The sequence below is a fragment of the Rousettus aegyptiacus genome, unplaced genomic scaffold, assembly GCF_014176215.1.
Source record: "Rousettus aegyptiacus isolate mRouAeg1 unplaced genomic scaffold, mRouAeg1.p scaffold_m13_p_2, whole genome shotgun sequence".
Lineage (NCBI taxonomy): Eukaryota > Metazoa > Chordata > Mammalia > Chiroptera > Pteropodidae > Rousettus > Rousettus aegyptiacus.
Window position 1 is genome coordinate 153,016,014 of NW_023416295.1, and position 22,671 is coordinate 153,038,684.

Sequence of the window (22,671 nt, forward strand, 5' to 3'; positions counted from 1 at the left end):
AAAAGCAAATGGATGGGACAGGTATGACTTCTTGCTATAGCCAAGTGAGGCAAAAAAAACAAATCCTCTCTGCAAAAAGCAACTGTAAAACTAGACAAAATTCATAAAAACAACCAGTTTGTCAAGTTTAAGAAATCAACTAAAGGCAAACAATAATCTGAGAAGCATTAATGCCTAAAAAACACATAAACTTGGATAAGAACAATGGGAATCTGTAGCATTCTGACCTGGGGCTTCTCCTATCCCTCCTGCCTCAGATGAAGCAGATGTGTCTGAATGGGGCAGGTTACGAGAATAAGCAGCGCTTTCTGCTGCAGCAGGAAGAGGCTCAATTAATTTGGAGCAGAGGGTAACACCCATGCCCAGAGGTGGTGTCAGTGGAAGGCCCGAAAGCTCTATTAGCACAAGGCTGCGGTCATGACTGGGGCAAGTTTATTTCTGGTTGAGGCTGTGTGCTTTTAAAGCAAAACCTGAGAGAATCCAACCAGTCATAGACTCCTGGCTGACACTAAAGCTGTATGCATGCCAAGAGAAGAGGCAAAAGGGCTCAGCGGAATATAAAAGATGGGAGGGACTTGAAAACAGCCTGAATTTTAAATGTGCTACTTACCCATACATAGATCCACTGACAGATGACAGAAACCTTATTGTATCAAGGTGGTTGAGTGTATCTTCTGTTCAATCACTGGCTGACTAATAAGTCATATAGATATAGGGACAACTCCTGGGAAAGCAGACTAAAAATAAAAACAAGTTTACAGAACGAGCAGAGACATCAATGGTCAGAAATCAAGGGAAAAGAGATTTCACAGGTTTAGCAAGCATGTTACCAAAGAAACGGCAAACAAAAGAGTAACAAAGGTGATATATTATCTAAAATGTCTAGTTTGCAACAAAAAATTAAAAGACATATAAAGAAAAAGTAAAGTGTGATTCATATTCAAAGCGAAAAGAGGCCAATAGAAACTCTCGGAGTATCCCAGATATCGGATACAGCAGACAAAAATTTCAAAGCAGTTATTACATATATGTTCATAGAACCAAAGAAAATCATAATGAAAGAGAAAAGTGTGGCAAAAATAAATCTTCAAGTAGAGATTCTCCATAAGGAAACAAATTCTGGAGTTAAAAAGTACAGTAATAAAAATAAAAATTTCACTAGAGAAATTCAATGGCGGTTTTGAAATGAACCTGAAAATAGAGAATCTTAATAACAATTTTAATAACAGAAAATGAAGACTGAAGAAAAATGAAGAGCTTCAGAAATCTGTGCAGCATCAAGTCCGCCAACACATTCGCAATGGAAATCTCAGAAGGAGAGAAGAGGGAAGTTTACCAAATTTGATGAAAAATATTAATCCACACATTAAAGAATGTTACTAAACTCTCAATAGGACCAATACATAGAGATCAACACTTAGATGTATAACATTGCTGTAAGCCAAAGTCAAAGAGAAAATTTTGAAAACAGCAGGAGAAAGGAGACTTACATGATAGAGGGTAGAAGAGAGTTGAACGACATATACAGAGTATGGAAAAAAACTTCTGTAACCCAAGAATTTCATATACGGCAAATTTATCCTTCAAAAATGAAAATAAATACATTTCCAGACAAACAAAAACTAAGTAAACTCATTAATAGTAGACCTATAATATATCACAAGAAATACAAAAGGAAGTCTCTTCAGACTGAAAGAGACCCCAGTTAGTGACTTGAAGTCACAGGAAGAAATAAACACCCAAAATAGTAAATATGGGGGTTAACATAAAAGATTATATAAATGTTTTCACTCATTTCTTCTCGTAACACCTTTGAAAGAAATAAACATTTCTAATGCAATTTCTATTACACTGTATTTTGGGGTTTACAATATATATGTAAAAATATAAATGTACTTAAATATAATTATAATGAATGTAAATATATTTATATTTTTAATTTTTCATGTGTAGGCTTTTCATATATATGATAATAGCATAAAGGAAAGAGAAAGAATGGAGCTATATTGGAGCAAAGCTTATATATTTTACTAGGCTTAAGTTAGTATTAATCTAAAGTAGATTCTGATAAAGATGCATATTGTAATCCCTAGAGCAACCACTAAAAAAACAACTCCAAAAAATATAAAGCTTAAAAAAATCAACAAGAGTTAAAACAGTACACTAAAAATATGTATTTAGTACAAAAGAAGGCAGTCAAGTAGGAAACAGAGGAACAAAACAGATAAGAACAGAATATATGGAAACAAAATAGCAAGGAGGCAAATGCAAGTCCAAAGTCAAAGAGTGTCAGACTGGATAAAACAGCAAGCTCCAACTACACCCTTTCTATAAGAGAAATACTTTAGATTCAAAGACACAAATGGATTTAAAGTAAAACAATATATATCAAGTAAAATAATGTATCAATCATACAGAGAACTATAAGAGAGAGTGGCTATGTTAATATCAGATTAAAAAGACTTTAAGGCAAAACGTTTTATTAGAGACAAAGAGTTGCTACATCAGGAAGATATAATAATTAGAAATATATAAACACTTAACAATATAACCTTAAAACAAATGAAGGAAAAACTGAGAGAACTGAAAGAAGCAATAGACAATTCAACAGTAACAGGTGAATTATCTACCTTACTCTCAATAATTGATAACACTAAAGGAAAAGTAAGGCTATAGAAGAGTTGAACACTATCAACCAACTTGACATACTGACTGACATGTATAGAACACTCCAGCGAATGACCACAGAATACATAATCTTTAGAAGTACACATAGTTTTATATCTTTCACAAAAATTAACTCAAAATGAATCAAAGACCTAAATATAAAACACAAAGCTACAAAACTTTTAGATAATAACAAGAGAAATTCTAGGTGACTTTGGGTTTGGTGATGACCTTTTGGATACACCATCAAAAGCGTGATTCATGAAAGAAAACACTGGACTTCATAAAATAAGTTAGACTTCATAAAATGAAAAACTCCTATTCTGCAAAAGACACTGTTAAGAGAATAAAAAGACAAGCCATAGAATATCTGTAAAACACATATCTGATAAAAGACTGGTATCTAAAATATACAAAGAATCCTTAAAACTCAACAATAAGAAAACAAACAACCCAATTAAAAAGTGGGCAAAAAATCTGAACAGAAACATCCCCAAAGATGATATACAGATGGCAATAACCATATGGAAAGATGCTCAACATCATATGTCATTAGGGAATCGTAAATTAAAACAATAAGATACCACTACAAACTTATTAGAATGGCTAACATCCAAAACAATGACACCACCAAATGCTGGCAAAGATATAGAGCAACAGGAACTCTCATTCACTGCTGGTGCGAATGCAGAATGGTACAATCTCCCTGGAAGACAGACTGGAAATTTCTTATAAAACTAAACATAGTCTTGCCATATGATCAGGAATCATGTTCCTTGTTATCTACTCAAATGAATTAAAAACTCAATGTCTACACAAAAACCTGCACATGAATGTTCACAGGAGCTTTCTTGTAATTGCCAAAACTTAAAAGCAACCAAGATGTCCTTCAATAGGTGAATGGATAAACAAGCTATGGCATACCCAGGCAATGGAATATTATTCAGCAATAAAAAGAAATAAGCTATCAAGTCACAAAAGATGGAGAAACCCTAAATGTATATTGCTAAATGAAAGAAGCCAATCTAAAAAGCCTATATACTGTATGATTCCAACTATATGACATTCTAAAAAGAAAAAATTGTGGGCATAGTAAAAAGAATAGTGGTTGCTAAGGGTGTGGGAAGTAGGAAGGGAGGGATGAACAGGTGGAGAAGAGGGGATTTTTAGGGCAATGGAGCTATTCTGTATGATTCAGATGTAATGGCATGATACAGATGTTAATGGTGGGTATATATCATACATTTGTCAAAACCCAAAGAATGTACAACATAAAGAGTGAATCGTAATGTAAACTATGAACTTCAATTAATAACAATGTATTAAATTTGGCTTATCAGTTACAACGAATGTACCACACTAATACAAAAATGTTAATACGGAAAACTGGAGGGAGAGTAGGGAAGGAAATATATGAGAACTCAATTTTTCTGTAAACTTAAAACTGCTCTAGAAAATAAAATAATTATTTCTAAAAGTACACAAAGAACATTTTCCAGGATAGACCATATGCAAAGCCATAAAGCAAATCTCATAAATAAATAAGATTTAAATCATACAAAGTATATTTTCTGAGCACAATGGAATTAAATTATAAATCAACAACTGGAAGAAATCTGTAAAATCCCAAAATAGTGTGACCTTAAACTATATACTTCTAAATCACCCATTGGTCAAAGAAAGAATCAAAATGGAAACTAGAAAATGCTTTGAACTGAATAAAAATTAAAACATTTCATAATTTAAGAGCTATAGCTAAAGTACTGCTTAGAGGAAAATATATAGCTTTTAAATGCCTTGTTCGGAAAAAAAGAAAAATGTCAAATCAATAAACTAAACTTATACCTCAAGAAACTAGAAAGAGAAGTGTAAATTAAACCCGAACTAAGCGATCTAAGCAAAAGAAAGTAAAATATTAATTAGAACAGAAAGCAATGAAGTAGAAAATATAAAAACCGAGAAAACCAATGATACCAAAAGTTGGTTCACTGAACAGATCAACAATACGGACAAATCTACAGCCAAATTGACAAAAAAAAAAAAAAAAAAATGAGAGAAGACTCACATGATCAAAATTAAGAATAGAAAAGGGATATCACTATTGACCTCACGGAAATTTAAAGAATTAAAAGAGACTATTATGAAAACTTATGCCAACAAATTAGATAAATAAAATAAATTCCTAAAAAAAAATTACTAAAATTCAAGAAGAAATAGAAAATCTAAATAGACCTATACCAAGTAAAGAAAAATCTCAGGCCTAGTGGCTTCACTGTGAATTTTACCAATATTTAAAGGAAAATAGAGGAAATACTTCCCAACTGATTTTATGAATCCGGTAATACCCTCATACCAAAGGTATCATGAGAAAAAAAAAAAATCTACAAACTAATCCCTTGTTTATAAGTCAAAATAGTCTGAATGTCCAGACATGTGTATGCAGACTTCTCTTTTATTCTAAACATTTAAAGTACAGGAGTATATACATTTTAAAGTATGCTTTATTAAGGATTTTGAAAAATTCCCAAGGTTATAATTATATATAAAATTCATGCACTGATTTTTAGAACCTAATTATACCCAATGCATCTACAAACACGAGATGTTCCTCCAATGTTGTTCTGACTCCACAGGGTAATCTAAATAAAGTTGAGGAAATATATAAGTAGGTTCATAGGCACAATTCTAGAAGATATCACTTTTTAAATTGAAATACAAGGTATGGGTTGATAGTAAAGCCCTGGGAAGCCTCATTAGATTACTGTGAACATCCTAAAAAGGGGGGTGGGGTTATTAAAAACCAGTTTGGAGAGACCTTAAAGGCCAAGACACTGGGGAAACTGATCTATTAGCTACAATATATACAGACATATTAAAATGGAATCCAGGATTCTCCGGAGTTTTACCTCCTTGTTTTGAAGAGAACTCACTTTGCCTTAAGCCATCCTAGTAGATGTCTACCCTAAAAATTCTACAATGTAGAGGATTCTAAAAACTTTCCTTCTAACATCTGACCTCTTAGTAGAAAACTTAGAACAAACATAGAATTGCTATTTTTCTAAGACAATATTATATTTTTGAACTTTTTATTTCTAGAATAATTTAACTTTGAGAAAAGTTGCATAAAGTTCAGGGTTTCTATATGCCCTTTACTAGTTTCCCCTAATATTAACATAGTGTGTAACATACTACAATTACAAAATGAGGAAATTAACATTGGTACAATACAATCAACTAAAACTAAATGCCTTATTCAAATTACCATCTTTTCCACTAATGTCCTTTTCCATTCTAGGACCCAATTCTGGACCCTATACTGCATGTCTGCTTAGTTTCGCCCAATCTATAATAACTCTCAGTCATTCCTTGTCTTTCATGACTTTGACTCTTATGAAAAACAGTGATCAATTATTTTGTAGAATGCCCCTAATATTTTTTTGATTTAATATTATCAACAACAACAATCATTTATAGAGGGATTACTAAGTGCCAGGCACTTTGCTAAGCCTTCTTCATTTATATAATCTTTTTAAAATAGAAGTATTTTTTTTTCACAGACTTTAGAGCAGAAGCATTTTAAAATCAAAGAATAATCACCTTTAACTTACTCTTCTTCAAATGCTAGTGTTTTGTGAGTTACAAAGCATTATCAAACATATCATTGTTGTTTGCCCACCCCCAAGTCCCTTAATGTCCTCTCCCCCTAAAAAATGTTAAGTCCAGGTATAAGCCTTAAATTCAGGGCCCTTGAGTTCTTACCTCTCTGAATATTTACTGCCCATATTTTCCTACCCCTGAAACTTGGCTCATTACTTTCTTACCTCTTGTCTCCAAAATGAGGCTTTTAAAGAGCAGGACTCATGGCCTTCCTTTTTCCCCTGTTATATCTAGTATACTACCCTAATGCTTAATAACATAGAATGAATATCTACCAAGTGCCACACTTTGTGCTAGGCCCTGAGAAATCAGAGATGATTAAGATACAATCCCAAGTCTTGAGAAAGTTTTGGTGTGAAAAAATATTTCTTTAAGTAAGTAACAGACTAAAAATAGTTTTCTCTTCAAAAATTAAGGTCATTAAAAGTTTCCTGTGGCAGTAAAGTTTTTCCTTTTCTGTCCTGATAAACACTAAAATAACTAATTACAGATTACTAATGTGTCACAGAACATTTATATTTTCCAACTAGCTTGTGCTTGAAGCAAGCTGTGACCTGGTTTTATGAGAAATCCAGATGCTACAGAGTAAACCAATGGACTGCAAAAATACTGCCACAGGTTGTAGCCATTACAACCACTTTAATTGTTTTAGCCTAGTGACATCTAGTGGCAAAAGTGTTGTTAAACTGCATTAAAGGGAGGCCATCTTACGAAAAAAATAGCAAAATATGAATGAACTATGGTATTTATTAGCATTAAGAATGTTTCAGTGTTTCTGTGGCCTCTGTAACTCTTAACTCTTCTCAGGGGGGAGACTGAGGTGCCCAGAATACGGGAAAGGTAGGAGATCCACAGAGAGCACTCTGGAAATCTGTTCAGGGCACCCTCACATCTCTGGTTTCACACTAAACTGTGAATTTATGAAGTGCGTTTCCACAAGATTAGAGAAAGTACTATGGGAAATCAGTAGGCTAAACAATTTCTGAAACTCACATGGGGCTAAGAGCAGTTCATGTTCCCCCAGCACAGAATGGAGAGACTCTGTAATACCTGGGGCATCCACAGAGCACGAAGTAGAGAGCCTTATCAGAAAGGCTTAATTAACCTAGACTAAAGGCTGCCTGGATGAGTGCTAACAAAATGACTACAAGTAACTTCACCTTACACCAGAACAAAGTCCAATATCCTTTAGAGGAATTAAACAAAATCAAGCACCCCAAAACACAAAATATACAGTGCCTGATATATGATAAAAAAATTTCCAAGCATGCAAAGAAGTAGGAAATATGACTTAAAAGAGGGAAAAAGTTTATTCAATAAAAAACGGGTCCAGAAATTATGGACCGGCAGACAAGAAAGTTAAAGGTTATTACATTCTTTCAAAAAGTAGAGGAATACATGCACATGATAAGCAGAGAAATGAAAACCTTTTTTAAAAGGTGGGAGGGACATCTAAAGGTGAAAAATAAAATGATCTGAAATTAAAAATACATGGGATGGGATTAAGAGCAGTATAGACAAACAACAGAAATAAAGACCACTGAACCTAACATAAAAATAAAAATTATCTCAAGCAAGGACAGAAAGGAAAAAGATTTTTTTTTAATGAAAGGTAAGTGACCTGTGAGAAAATATCGAGTGGTCTAACACAGAAATTGGAAGTCCCCCAAAAAGGGAGGTGTGAAGGCAGAAAAATATTGGAAGAAATAATGGCCAAAGTATTTGATAAAAACTATAAACCTATAGATCAAAGAACATGTGGAGCACATTACTGGGAACTTATCATTTTCAATATATAAATATACATATGTATGTGTAAACGTGTATCTGTGTGTGTGTATTTCCTTGCAAAATGCAATGAGAGGGACTGCATGTCGTTTCTAAACACCATTCTCCACTAAAAGAACTAGGGCCCCTAACTCTAGGGCTGGGGCCAGGAAAGAATAAAATGAGTCTGAAATATTATATTGTGCCAGAAAATAAAAACGTGTTCAAAGAATAATGAGAATATGTCGAAAGAACATAGGATGGTGTTCCAACCAGCTAAATTTGAAACATGTTAAGACTGAAAATAAATAATGATTGTAACAGATTATAGATCATTAAATAAAACAGGAATTCACTGTTCAACACTGACTTAAATAAATGGGGCATAGAAAAAGGTTCTCCCTACAGTAAAATGCAAACCAATAATATTAATTTAGAAGGAATGATAAAGTTAGATAATCACTCTTTGGCAACCATCACTATATAATTAATTCAAGCAAGAAACATTGATGGATATTATAACCAGTGAAAGAAGTGTGTTGAAAATGAGGTTTCACAGAGTCTCACAATATCGCCTCAAAAACTTGGTAATTACATTTAAAAACAAAAGCATTATAATAAAACTGAGCAAAAACTGATATTTTAAGGTGAAAAAAAAACAAAAAGAATTTGTTTCCAGATGACCCGTACTTACAAGAAATGCTATAAGAAGTTCCTTAGATTAAAGATAAATGACATCAAATGAAAATCTGAATCTATAGGTCGGAATTAAGAATTCTGGAAATGGAAAATACATGGGTAAACATAACATTCAATATGCAGTTTTTCTTCTCTTAACTTCTTTAAAAAATATATGATTGTTTAAAACACGTGTGCGTGTGTGTGCACACGCGCGTGTGTGTGTGTGTGAGAGAGAAGAGAGAGAGAGAGAGATTTCTAACATGGAGATGCACTATATATGACAACTACCGCACAAAGAAGTGAGGGTGACTTGAACCATACCATTGAAAGGTTCTTAACTTTATGTGAAGTGGTATAATATTAACTTCATTTGAATTATGATATGTTAAGTATGGACATTATAATCTCTAGATCAACCACTTTAAAATAATGCTAAGGAGCACAACTAAAAAAGCTAATAGAAAAATTAAAATGAAATACTAAAAAATACTCAATTGATCCTAAAACATCAGGAAGAGTATGAGAGAAACCAAAAGCAGACAGCACAAATTGAATATAAAGAGAAAATGGTAGACCTATGTCTAACCAATCAATTTACACTTCAATTAAAAGACAGTCTAAATACAAAAGTAAAACTCAAATATACATTCTCTACAAGAGATACGCTTTAACTATAAAGACATGAATACATGTTTAAAATTAATAGAATAGAAAAAGACATACTACTCAAACAAGTCTAAGAAAGCTGGAATGGCTATATTAATATAAGACAAAATAGACTTTAAGATTGGGGGTAATATCAAAGATAGAAAGACATTTTATAATGATAAAAGGGTAAATATAATAATCATTAATGGATATGTGCCTAATAACAGAATACAGACAGGACAAAAGGAATAGATAAATTCACAATCACAGCTTGAGATTTTAACACTTCTCAGTGACAGAATTAAATATAGAGATTTAAACAGCACCACCAACCACACTTTGACTTACAACACTACACCCAACAACTGCAGAATATTCTTTTCAAGTGTACCTGAATGTGTCTTAGTCACCTAACAAAAATAAGGTCCCATAAATGTTTGTTAAATAAATAAATACAGACATAGGTGGAAGATGGGGTATATGAAATTTAAAGTAACAAAACCTGGCTGTATTGACTATAGTTGGAGAAATGGATAGAAAAGCTGATGCCGTACTTAGAATCATCTAGATGTCTATATTTCAAAATAGTTAAAGTTCCTAGAACTTCAGTTCTCCAAATGAACACTAGGCAATGCTGAGCAGAGAAGAAAAGAAGCGAGTGAGAAGGAAAACTCAAAAAACTAAAAAGATGGGGGATCATGAAGCTAAAGGTAGATTTAATAAATGGGATAGAAACCTATGGTAAAGGGGGAGGATGTGAACTGAGAGAAACTTTAGGCATGAAAAGAGACCATCAGTAACCTTCCAAAGAGGGAAGTGTTAATGAAACGATGTTTGTGAGAGCCTGACAACAGAACTTCAAGAAGAGAAGAGATAGAAAGGATGCAGACACAGTATGTAGTGGCCATAGAGTCAGTAAATTTGGCAGCAGATATAAGAAAAAAGAAAGCATGGTAGCCAGGAGAGGCTGTAGTCAAAGAAGGCATTTTTGTCTCTTTTATTGAAAAGACAGAAAAAAAAAATCTGTATATCTGAACAAGAGGAAACAGGTACATTAAGTTAGATGCTAGAGACAAGATAAATACAGAAGCAAAGTCCCAGCGAATGAAGAAAAAGGTTAAATGAAGAAGCATTAAGTTTCAGAGAAAGGCATAGACACCTTCTCTGAGATTTAATGCAAAGAATCAAGAATGGATGCAGGCACAGAGGTTTACTGGAGTGAGGAGAAAAGTGAGGCTGCTCTTGCAAAATGGATTCGCCTCAATCAATTTAAAGAGACCATCTGCCTGGGGCTTCCCATTCTTCCGAGTAAGGCTCACTTTCTGATTAACAGCCATGTTGAAAAGGTTAACTGAAAAGCTATTACACACACAAATAATCTACAAAGTAATCAGAAATAAGTTATCAACTTTTCAAATATGGCATTTGGGGGAAAATACACTGTTAGGATCAACTGTGGGCTTAGAGGTCACCTTTAAGACAGAAAAGACTGTTCTGATGACCATTTATTTTCTCATCCCCTCCTTAGGCACTCCATTTTCTAATGCAGAGATTAGATCTGACACCTGGCAAAAACAGGTGCCAGACAAATGCAAAGACTTTCTATCTTTATGTTAATTGTTTGGCTAATGGATGAGTGGGTGAGAAAGATGTGAAGAAACTGGTGATTGGAAATCCAGCTCCCTCATGTTCTCCTTATCACTCTTTTCCATGAGTCATTCTTCCCTAGCTTCACACTCAAGCACTAATTGTCAAAATTCCATGTGATCTGAGAGCCTTCACTGCTGTTCTATGAGATTTGTATCCACACAAGAAAAGCCCCTAGCTCCTTTTGTCAAAATCTACTTCACATACATCATGTTCTTCACAACCAAATATGGATCTCGCAACAAAGCTGCTTTGTATCATTGAAGCACCTACATTGTATATGTTTGACCTTCCTTGTTGCTAACAAGGACAGTCCCTTCCTTAGGTAGCAAACAACCTTATGTTGTATCCAAGGTCAGTAACAAAAAATGATGTCAGTTGCAAAGACAGTCATATGTGTAGGAGTGCACCTGTGCTTGTGTGTATGTATGCACATATTCAACACCAGGAGTAAATAGATTATCTTTATAACATGTGTATGTATATGTATATGTATATGTATATGTATATGTATATGTATATACATATATATATAAAAACATCAATATTACCTTCATCTTCTGAATATTTCATTTCTGTGGAATGACATAAAATAATGAGATTCACTAAAATGTATAAGTGGTTAAGTTTTAGGTAAGAAATCTATAGAGCTTGATTAACTCCTGGGAATCTAATTTGTATCAAATCTATATTTTGACTTTGTGTTATGTCACAGCCATTTATTGCTTCTAATTTTTTAATTTCTATTTGCTATTAAATGCTTTACATTTCAAAATAAATTGCTAATTCAGAGACTGCTCTGAAAAACAGAAATTCTTTTGACTTAAAAAAAAAGAGAAACAGATATTTGGCATTAGTGTAAAGCTTATACTCTGGTATATTTATCCAAAAGAGTTAAGACCAAAGAAAGAATCTGCTTGCTTATTAAAAATGCAAACATTACCTCAGTCATACGAATAGCCCCAAACTCACCAGGCCACTGCCTCTGCAGATCACCCACCAGCATTAGCATTACATCATATGACATTATGGAACAATAGTGAACTCTGTGTAATACTTGAATATATTGTTTTGAGAGAATAAACTGTCATTAACTTGAATAAAAGCCTGCTGAAATCAAACCTGGGGGGGTAGGGCCCTCACTGTGTGGCCCTTTTACTACTTTGAGAAATAGCCTCATCCTGAAAGCAGTAAAGAGGGTAAAAAGAGATTAGAGTATAAAGGCAACAGTGATGAGTAGCCCCTGCAGCCGCCCAGCAGGCAACCAGCAGGGCTTTAAATTACCAGGCCGAACAATGTCAAAGCAGGAGGCAGCGCAACAAATGCTGCACCTAAAACTCCAAACAGCCTCACACCCATCCCTCTTTCCTAATGCAGCCTAGTGATGTGGATAATGGGCTTTGCTAGAATTGGAAACTGAGTTTTATTCTGTGTACAAAATCGTTAAACACTCGATGCCCTGATGCCACCTCAAGATGGGCTATCACTTGTAGCCATGTGACTTCAGGCAATGGATTTAAGTTCTGAGCACCAACGTTTTAATCTACAAAATGGAAAGAATAATATCTATCATGCAGAGGTATGGAAGGAGGGGATTAGCTACTTTAATTATCATAATTATACTTATTATTTCCACCCAATTGTCCCCTTCTTTTCTAACCACTGTCCAAGATGTTTCTACTTAACAAGTGAAACATGAGCATCAACTTAAATGCTCACTGGCTTTTGTTTTGTTTCCTGCAGTCTGGACATTGCCACGTATTTCTATTTCTATTTTCACGCCACTCTCATCAAGGAATTTCTCTACCTTCTAAATCCTAGATCACCTCTTATTTACAACCTGCTACTCACCGGCTTTCCCCTCTCCCACACCTATTCTCAATATTATCAACAACTAGGATTCAAAGAGATAAAAAACAAAGCCAGGGAAACGTAGCTAGTTGGTGGCCAACTCCCAGTTAAAACCTAAGTATCAATGTAACCAAGTCCAGCTGCACTGCATTAACTACACTACATTAATTATTCACTTTTAGGGTTCCCGTAATCATTTTAAATCTGAGGTTAGCTTCCCTTAAAACCAAGCCTTTTCCTAAATGCTTCCTCTACTTGTTAATTTAATGTCATAAACTATGAAGATGAATTAATGCTTTAAAAAAAGCACTAATCTCAGAAAATTATTAAATATATCTCAAATGTCTGGGTTTTTAAAAGTATTTTCTTAAAGTGAGGACAAAAATTGGTCACATAAGGCTTTACCCAGGACTAGAAGACTTTGGGAGGAAAAAGGACGTAGGGATCAAGTATAGAATATTGGTGTCCACCTCCAAGTTTCTAAAGATAAATGCTATGTCTTTTAATCTGATTGTACAAGGATATGTAGAGACAGAAATTTCATTAATGTTGGCTTCTTTGGAGAAACACATTATTTCTCAAAATGATGAAAACTAACAAGAAGATAGGTAACAGGATGTAATGTGTTGTTTTATATAAGAGCCAGAAAAGTTTACCAAAGTTTAACCCTGAGGACTATGGGGAACAGACCAAAAGCTTGTATATCCTCATCTGTTAAACAAATAAAGTACTAGGAAGAATGAGATGATATATGGATCATCTAGAAAATATCATTTGTTTTTATAGTTTTGTTTAAGTACACTGTAGAATAATGTAACTAGTATAGAACTTGACATCAGTGATAAAAGTTCAAATTCAACCTAGCCAGCAATCTGATCTGGCACAAATAATTCAAACATATTTAATGATATAAGAATTAAAGGAATGGTATATGCATGAGAAGGGGGGCGTTAAAATATCTATATAAATGTAAGATGTATTATATTATTGTATGTTGTACCAGGTTAATAAACTAGGACCTTACATTCATTTATATATCTTTCGAAGGAAAAGGGAAACAGAAATTCTTACAGCAGAAACCCAATTCTATTAATAGAAAATCATCACCACTACTTAATGGAGTATGAAAATAATAATGTATTTACTAATATAAAATTACAAAAAAAATGTTATTAAATAACAAAACTCATATTAAAAGGTAACTACATCAATATATGCTAATCAGGAGGGCTGATGGTTTGTATACACTCTCTTCCCTCAATACACATACTCTCTTCTCATAAGATAGCTGCTAAGATTAATTACAAGTATATCAGTGGTCATGGAGATTTCCTCTATGGATCTGTAATAGTCAACTCATAGTCCAGACCACAAATAAAAATATTTTTGTGGAAATATAACAGGTAAGGCCCAACTCCAACATCATTCATTCACTCATTCAGTCCCTACTTTATATCAGGCTCTATTCCAAGTGCTGAGGATTAAATGGTAAACAAAACAAATTCCTGCCATCGTGGAGCACACATTCTGACAGAAAAATACAGTGACCCAATAACTATACAGTAGGTCAATGATGATTAAGTACTGCAACGAAAAACAGGAAGGGAAAAGGGTTGCAATTCTAAATGTGGCAGACAAGGAAAGTTTCATGGAGAAGATGCCATTTAAGCAAAGCTCTAAAGGAGATGGATATCTGGGGAGAGTATTGGGGTTATGAAACCCTTTCCAGCAAGTCCAGATAAATCAAAATGCAAGCCCTTACCTTTCAAAAGTGGTTGGAAGGTTGGAATCTCTTGCAACTTGATGACATCAGGATCATTGCTGACGTTCCGTGAGGCCTGGGAACCCTGAGCTACAACCACGATATCATCCATCTTGGCTCTATGCTTAGCTGGAGAAGGGGTCACTGAAAATAAAGTTACACCACTCAGAAGCTGCATGTTTGTTAGTTACCTCTGTCTCACCAAAGCTGTTTTCACTGTAGTCCCACACACAAAATGATAATTGGACTTTTACCCTGCAGTGGGGGTTTGGGTAAGGAAAATGAATTATGGAGGATCTCTTTTTTTTTATGGTATTTATAAAAATTCAAAAATTACAGAAACATATATATATGAAACTGTTTTTTTTGTAATTTAAAATATTTTATTATTCAGCACACAAAAGAACAAATTGTGTTTTTAATTTTTACTTCTTTAACTTTCCTGATGTTTGTCCCTATTTTATCAATGGGAAAATAAGGATACAAAATTTGGTTTACTTGTCCCAGGTCAACAGTGCTAGAGTTAGGAAAGGAACTGGAGATCTCTGGGTTGTTGGTATACATGGCCCATCCCTGTGACACCCATCACAGAAAGCCAAGTATGTTTGATAGATCCTACTCGTGAGGAAATGAAAACCCTAATACTCAATCCTAGATGATGGGTCTATTCCTGAGGCACTGGCCCTCTCATCCTTAAAATTACAGGAACTAGTCCAAGAAGGTATGTCCCTTCTAGGCTGAGGCAAAAATTCAGAAACTTCGAGGACTTCTAGAGAGGCAGGTCAATTTCAGGTCTCTTCCGAAAACGTAATCCACTTGGAGGGAAGTGATTCAAACTATCAAAGACGCCCTAGCCCCAGATATCATCCTCTTATTTAGGGCAAGTATGAACATTTGAAGTGTTCCTACACTCTGGAAGGTAGTTTTCGCAGGCACAGTGGAGTAAGGTCTTAAAGGTGGATCCAGGGATGCCATAGAACTACCCTGCCTCCTAGAGGCTAGAGTCTCCTATGACATGGCATTCACTCTTCCAGAATCTTTGCTTTTAGTGCTCAAGAAATGTCTCTTAATTTCTTTTAGTAATTTACCTAACGCACCCAAGGGTTAAAAGAGCTTTTACACGTATCACACATTCCTTCTGAAAAGGTTATTCTAAGATCCGTTTTTAAGAAGGAACCTATTCTTAGAGGTCTGGCCTATGACCCACCCACTGTGAGAGCCAAATCTCACTGTCAGTCATAGTACTACAGCCAATAATTAACTAGGTTATATTTTAAATAGGCTGTAGCTGGGAGAAACAGCTATTTTGAAAATAAAGAGCATGGGCGCCCACGCTGGCTTAGCTTGCAATCACTTTCATCAGGGGAATCAAGACTAGGACAACTGGTGGCTGTTTTTTCCCGAAGAAAAATGCATTATGAAGGCTTTCTTTACGTTCCTGTCTCCGGGTCCCAGACCCCACTAGACGGGGAGGCAGCCCGCTCCGCAAGCAGACAGGGCTGGCTGGAGGAGAGTGGAAGTTAGGGCACCGACCTGAGGAGTTCAGATCGTTGGGTCGGCTCTCGGCCTCGGAGCTCTGCTCACTGCCCATGGTGCTGGCAGCAGAGGAACGGCGGGACAGGCGGTCACCGCTCCGGTGACGGGGCAATAGGGCAGAAACGGGGACCGGGACAGGGATGCTACAAGGCGTCTGCGCGCCGCAGCGGGGCCGCTGTGTGCGGCTGATGCCCCAGACCCACGTAGGGGCGCGGGTGGTGGGAGATGGGGAAGTCCCTATGTGGGGAACGGATGCTGATCGCCCGCCTTCTTTAGGGGAACCCAAGGAGAGGAGGCGGGGAACGTGAGGCGACAGCCGCGCCTACGACCGGCGGGCGGCGCCGCTTTCACTCACTCGCTCATGCGCCGCAGGATGGCTCCTTCCGGAACGCGGATTGGCGGCGCTGGCTGCGCGCGGCCGTCAGTTCCGGGTTAGAGAGCCACCGCCCTTCGCCCGAGAGTGGGCGGGGAGATCGCGCAAGCAGTAAAGGCAACGCCCCCTTAAAGGACCCGACGACCTGAAAACCAGACCCGCACCAAAGGGTGAGCCCTTTCCTATTGTAACGATGCGTCCCCTTTAAGCATCACCCACACATTAGGTACTTTATCCTATCGTTAGAATTTTACAAAATAGGTGTTTTTAACTTTATTTTACAGGTAGAAAAAAGTGTTAGATAGACTTAGGATCCGAATTCACAACTATCTGGATGCAAAGCTCCTGCTTTAGTTACGAAAGCTGAGAGTGTGGCAGTGGACGACCATACAAAAAATACTAACTAGATGGCGAAAGGAGCTGGAAATGCGACAAAAATGAAGAAACAGAAAATGCCAATGCACGTGTTAGAGTATGTGTGCATCGTAAAAGGAAAGTGGATGCCGCTATAGTCTTGGCACTTTCTGGAGACTTTGGCAATTATTGGCAAGCCATCATTCATTCTGAAGCTAGCAAAAGTGAGAAAGGAGCAATGTTAATGCCAAACGGGAATGCCAGTTTGGGCAGGACAAGGACATAGACCTGGCAATGCAACGCCATCAAGGAGTTGGGTAGCTCTGGGGTTTTCAGAACTTTGCAACTCATTTTATATTGTTTGCTTCATGAAATTTCAATAAGTGCCCTGAGATTTTATAAAGGTAAATATAATTTCAGAAAGAGTGTCAAATTCACCAAATAATTAAGCCCCTTCTATAGCACAGACATTTCCTCCATTTTACCTTATTTAATTTGCACAACAACCCTGAGGCCTACAAACAGGTAACTTCTTCATTGTCACCAGGTAATAAGTGGTAGAACTAGGATTTAGTAGTCTGATTTCAAGCTTCACTCTCTTTCCTCTACTCACCATTACAATACTGTGAAAAAAGTACAAATGAATGCAAGTTCAGTATTCTGTGGGAGTATGAAAATAGAACTAAAAACTGCCAGAGGTCAGAGTAAGCTCCTAGGAGGTGGTGTTTGGCTATAGTCTTGAGGTTTTCCCAAACCACCAGGCCGATGGGACTGGGAAGTGTCCACTAAGCAATGCGACCATGCTTTCCTGGTCAGCCCTTCACTTGTCTCCCAGATCTGCTCTTGTTTGGGGTGAATGAGAGGGGAGAGTATAATATATTCTGGGTCTTGTTCTCTCTCTTTCACATCAAAGTACATTTATACTTTGTTCTATCCCCTAATCCATGCTAATGTGATGTTTTTCTTGCTTCCCTTTGGATAAATAATTCATTCTAAAAGGAATATTCTGTTCATCAACTGAGAAATGGATAAATTTGCCATCCCATTCTCTACTGGTCTGCAGGGGCTTTGTTGAGAAATCTACTGATAGCCTTATGGGAGTTCCCTTGTATAAGAGAATTTTTTTCTTGCTGATTTAAAAAAAATTTGTCTTTGATTTTAGACAGTTTTATTATAATTTGTCTTGAAGAAGAACATTTTAGATTGAAATTTTGGGTGACCTAATAGCTCCATTAACTTGGAGGTCCAAATCTCTCCCAAGAACTTCGAGAAGTTCTCAGCCATTACTTTTGTTGTTGTTTTTTGTAAAGCCTACAGCCCCTGGTATTCCTAGGTGGTCTCCCTTCCAAGTAGTAACCAGGCCTGACCCTGCTTAGTTTCCGAGATCAAACAAGATCGGAGGTGTTTGGGGTGGCATGGTCGCAGACTCAGCCATTACTTCTTTAAATTAGCTTTCTACCTCATCCCCCTCCCTTCTCCTTCTGAGACTCCAATGGTACACACATTGTTTCTCATAATGGTGTCCCATAGGCTTTCTTCATTCTTTCTCATTCCTTTTTCTATTTGCTCCTTTGATTGGATAATTTCAATTAATCTGTCTTCGAGCTCAGGGGTCCTCAACCCCAAGGCCATGGACTGGTACCCATGGCCAATTATTAGGAACTGGGCTGCAAAGCAGGAGGTGAGCAGTGGGCCAGCAAAAGAAGCTTCATCTGTATTTGCAGCTGCTCCCCAGCATTAGCATCACCACCTCAGCTCCACCGCAGATCATCAGGCATTAGATTCTCATAGGAGGACTGGCTCCTGTTGCCAAAAAGGTTGGGGATTGCTGTTCTAGCTCACTGATTTTCTTTCTGCTTAGTCAAGTCTGTTGTTGAATCTGTTTGTTGAATTCTTCAGTCCTTCGGTCATTGCATTCTTCTGCTTCAAAATTATTTTTAGTTATTTTTTATGCCTCCTATCTCTTTGTTGAACTTCTGATTTTGTTCTTCTGTTGTTTCCTTGATATTGTTAAATATTTTATCTGTGTTCTCTTGTAGCTCTCTGAGCATCTTTGAAACATTTCTTTTGAATTCTTTGTCAGGCAATTTCTGCATCTCCGCTTCTTTGGGGCCAGTTACTAGAAGCTTACTGTATTCCTTTAGTAGAGACATGTTTCCCTGATTCTTCATACCTGTAGCCTTGTGTAGGTCCCTGCACATTTGAAGAAGCAGTCACCTCCTCCAGTTTTATGGACTGACTTCAGTAAGGGAAAATTTTCACCTGCAGGTAGAGGCACACTGGAACATTCTGTGACCCTACTGATGCAGGGCATCAAGTGCAGGGGCATGTGGTGGCACAGGGCTCAAGGGAGCATGATATCTTTTTGGCTTAGGCCACTTGAGTCCATAGAATCAACTGTGGTCCTTGGTGAGCACTACAGGGTGTTTTCAGTGGCTGGAAGGACTGTCGGAGTCTTCAGTGGCAACTCCAGGTCTAGTGACTAGGGACCAGGGCAGGCAGTTATAGTGGCCAGAGCCAGTGGCATTCATACACTAAGCTAAGAGGTCCAGCTGTAGGTGCCTAGGTAGAAGCGGGGGTATTTGTAGACACATACATAGTGCAGGGGTCCAGGGAAAGCAGCAAGGGCTAGTGCCAACTACATGTTCACTGGCAGCTACAGGGTCTCTAGCTGTTGGTGTGCACTAACATGGCTGCTGGGTCTCACCAAGGGCAAAGTGGAGGCCAATGATGGGTTTCTCTACAGTTGGGGAGACTACCCGCAATGGTACAGGCCACTGATAGAAGACAGAGCCAGATCTAGACCCAAAAGCAGCAGTGGGGCCGAGGTAGAGAGTGGGGTCTTGACAATAGGCGTGCTCTCTTTTGGCTACACAATCCCCCCAGGTGTATGCACAATAGTGGAGGCTGGTGATGGGCCTCAGTCCTGCGGCATGCAAATGCACTACCTGATGGCCTAGCCCCTAGTGTGTGCACAGCAGTGGAGGTCAACTGCAGGGGTTCAGACTGGAGTCTTGCATTCATGCAGCTGCAGAAGCCTGTATGGTTCTGGGCCTTGGAGCAGAGGAAGGAGCAGGGAAGGAATCAGGCAGCAGTCATCAGCAAACAAGAATACCTGAAAACTGGTGAAATCTGCAGGGCCTTTACGGCAGCTGTGCTGGCCATTGATATCTTCAGTGGCGTAAACTGCTGGGATTGTCTACAGAGCATGTCACAGGGAACTTCAATCACTCCTGCTACGAGGCTGCTGTAATAGCCCCTGTTTTCTTCCTTATTCTTAGCCATCTCTACAAGTCTCAACTTTGCCAGTCTGGGTGGTAAAACCAAAGCAGAATCTGTGTGCAGTACCCCCAGGAAGCTGGTGGCTTACTCCGCTCTTCCGTTCCTTCTTAGCGTTGACCAATGCTGTTTTGGGAGGTGGAAGGATGCAGATAAATGAAGCTGTCATCCCTCTCTTCTTGTGCTATTATTCTCAGGGTTGATTGTTGTTTTGTTTTTGTTTTTACGCCTACAGAACCCAGTCTTTCTAGGTAGTCTCCCATCCAAGTACTTATTGGGCCGACCCTGCTTAGCTTCCGAGACCAGACAGGATTTGGCATGGCCATCAACACAGGGGGATTTTTGATCTACTGTGTTGCTAAGTTTCTTAAGTGGACTCTGGAGTTTTCTCGGACTGTTTTTGTTCATACATAGCTGATTGTTGATATTTTTTGTTAGAGACTCCTATGCCACTGTTGGTTTTTTGTTTGTTTGATTTTTGATAAATGAATAAATAAAATGGTGTATCCATATAATAGAGTATTATTTGGCAAAAAAAAAGAAAAAAAGGAGTTATTTACACATGCTACAACATGGTAAACCCTGAGAACATTATGCAATGTGAAAAAAAAGCCCATCACAAAAGACCACATATATAGTAGATTCCATGAAATGTCCAGAAAAGGTGTTATAGAGACAGAAATAGATTAGTGGTTACCTAAGGCTGAGGAGGAAGAGGGTAGAGGGAAAATGGGGAGTGACTGTTAATGAGTATGGGAGTTTCTTTCTGGGGATGGTTAAAATATTCTAAAATTTTTTTGTAGTGATGGTTGCACAATTCTGTGAATATATTAAAAACCACTAAACTGTACACTTTAAATAGATGAGTTGTATGGTATGTGAGTTATACATCAATAAAGCTATTATTCAGAAAAAGGATACCAGAAGATAAGAGGCCTTCATTCCTCGAATCAACACCTAATGGGAGCCTATAATATGCCAGGCACTTGCTAGAGGCCAGGGATAAAAGATCCAACAAGACCCATGCCCTATCCTTAGGAAACTTACAATCTGGTGGCAAGAAAACTAAATTGGTATTTATAATACAAGGATTCAGCTGGAGGGACTTTTGAGGTAGGAGACATTTTAGGTTGATGCCGTTAGCACTCTCAAAATCACTTCCACGTGAACAGCAACCTATGTGGCCTATATACACAACTAACAGCTTTTCAAGTTTATTAAGCACTTTTATATATATTGGCCCTGTATCATCTGCCTTTAAAGTAGATAACACTTTTCCTAATTTTACATGGAGGTTTAGGGGGTTATTCTTGATCACATAGCTAATAAGTGATAAAACCAGAAGTCAAATGTTCTAAAACTCATGCTTCCATTCACTCCACACTAGCTCCTCCTCCCATATCTGTATATTGCCTCACACTCCATCTATACAGTCCCCAAGCCAGAAACCTGTTTACCCTTATCACTACATCCAACCAGTCACCAAATATGGAGAGCCTCTCTCTTCGATTTCTCCTCTATCTCTAAGCCCTGTTCAGGGTCTCCTAATTTCTTCAATTTCTTGGAAATCAGGACTCTGGCCTCACCTCCTTCAATCCATCCTATATGTGGATTGGCACAGAGAATTTTCTAGAATATTAATTAGGTCTCTGGACCTGTGTTTGCCTTATTAAACACCTTCAATAATTTGCCATGTCCTCAGGATAAAGTTTAAAATTTAGCATGAGAAAAACTTCATGCTCTGAACACAGCCTCTCTATTCATCTGTGTACACAGGCAAACTTCATGACAATCGGGATGAAATTCTCTGAATACTCATGCTATTTTCTATGTCTGGAATATTCAGCCTTTGTCTCTCCATCTAACTGAACTTCATTCTTCAAAATTTAACTTGTTAAAAAAAATTATATCCACACAAAACCTGCACACAAATGTTTATAGAAGTTTTATTTACAATTGCCAAAACTTGGAAGCAAGAAAGATGTCCTTCAGTAGATGAAGGAAGAAACAAACTATGATACATCAAGACAATGGACTGTTTTCCAGTGATGAAGAGAAATGAGCTATTAAACCATGAAAAGACATTAAGTAACCTTAACTACATGTTACCAACTGAAAGAAGTGAATCTGAAAAGGCTAAATACTATACGATTCCAACCATATGACATTCTGGAAAAGGCAAAACTATGAAGATGATAAAAAGATAGTGGTTGCCAGGGTTTGGTATAAGTTAGGGGAAGGATGAATAGGCTGATCACAGAAGATTTTTAGGACAATGAATATACACTGTATGATACTGTAATGGTGGATACATATCATTATACATTTGTCCAAACCCATGAAATGTACAACATTGAGTAAATGTAAGGTAAAATATGGACTTCATATTCTAACTGTAACAAATGTACCTCTCTGGTGGGGAAGGCTATGTGCATGCTGTGGGTAGGAG

General features: G+C 37.2%; 1 protein-coding gene across 2 annotated transcripts in view; it reads right to left on the reverse strand.

The window, feature by feature from the left end:
* Positions 1-16,666, reverse strand: part of BORCS5 (BLOC-1 related complex subunit 5) — a 65,376-nt gene extending 48,710 nt beyond the window's left edge. The window contains exons 1-2 of one of the 2 annotated variants that reach the window (XM_016156403.2): positions 16,572-16,666; positions 14,681-14,824 (exon numbers count right to left, since the gene is read on the reverse strand). In XM_016156403.2, the coding sequence (XP_016011889.1) occupies positions 14,681-14,824; position 16,572 (145 nt within the window). In that variant the 5' untranslated portion in view covers positions 16,573-16,666. The other variant, XM_016156402.2, reaches the window with a different exon arrangement.
* Positions 16,667-22,671: the final 6,005 nt, after the last annotated feature.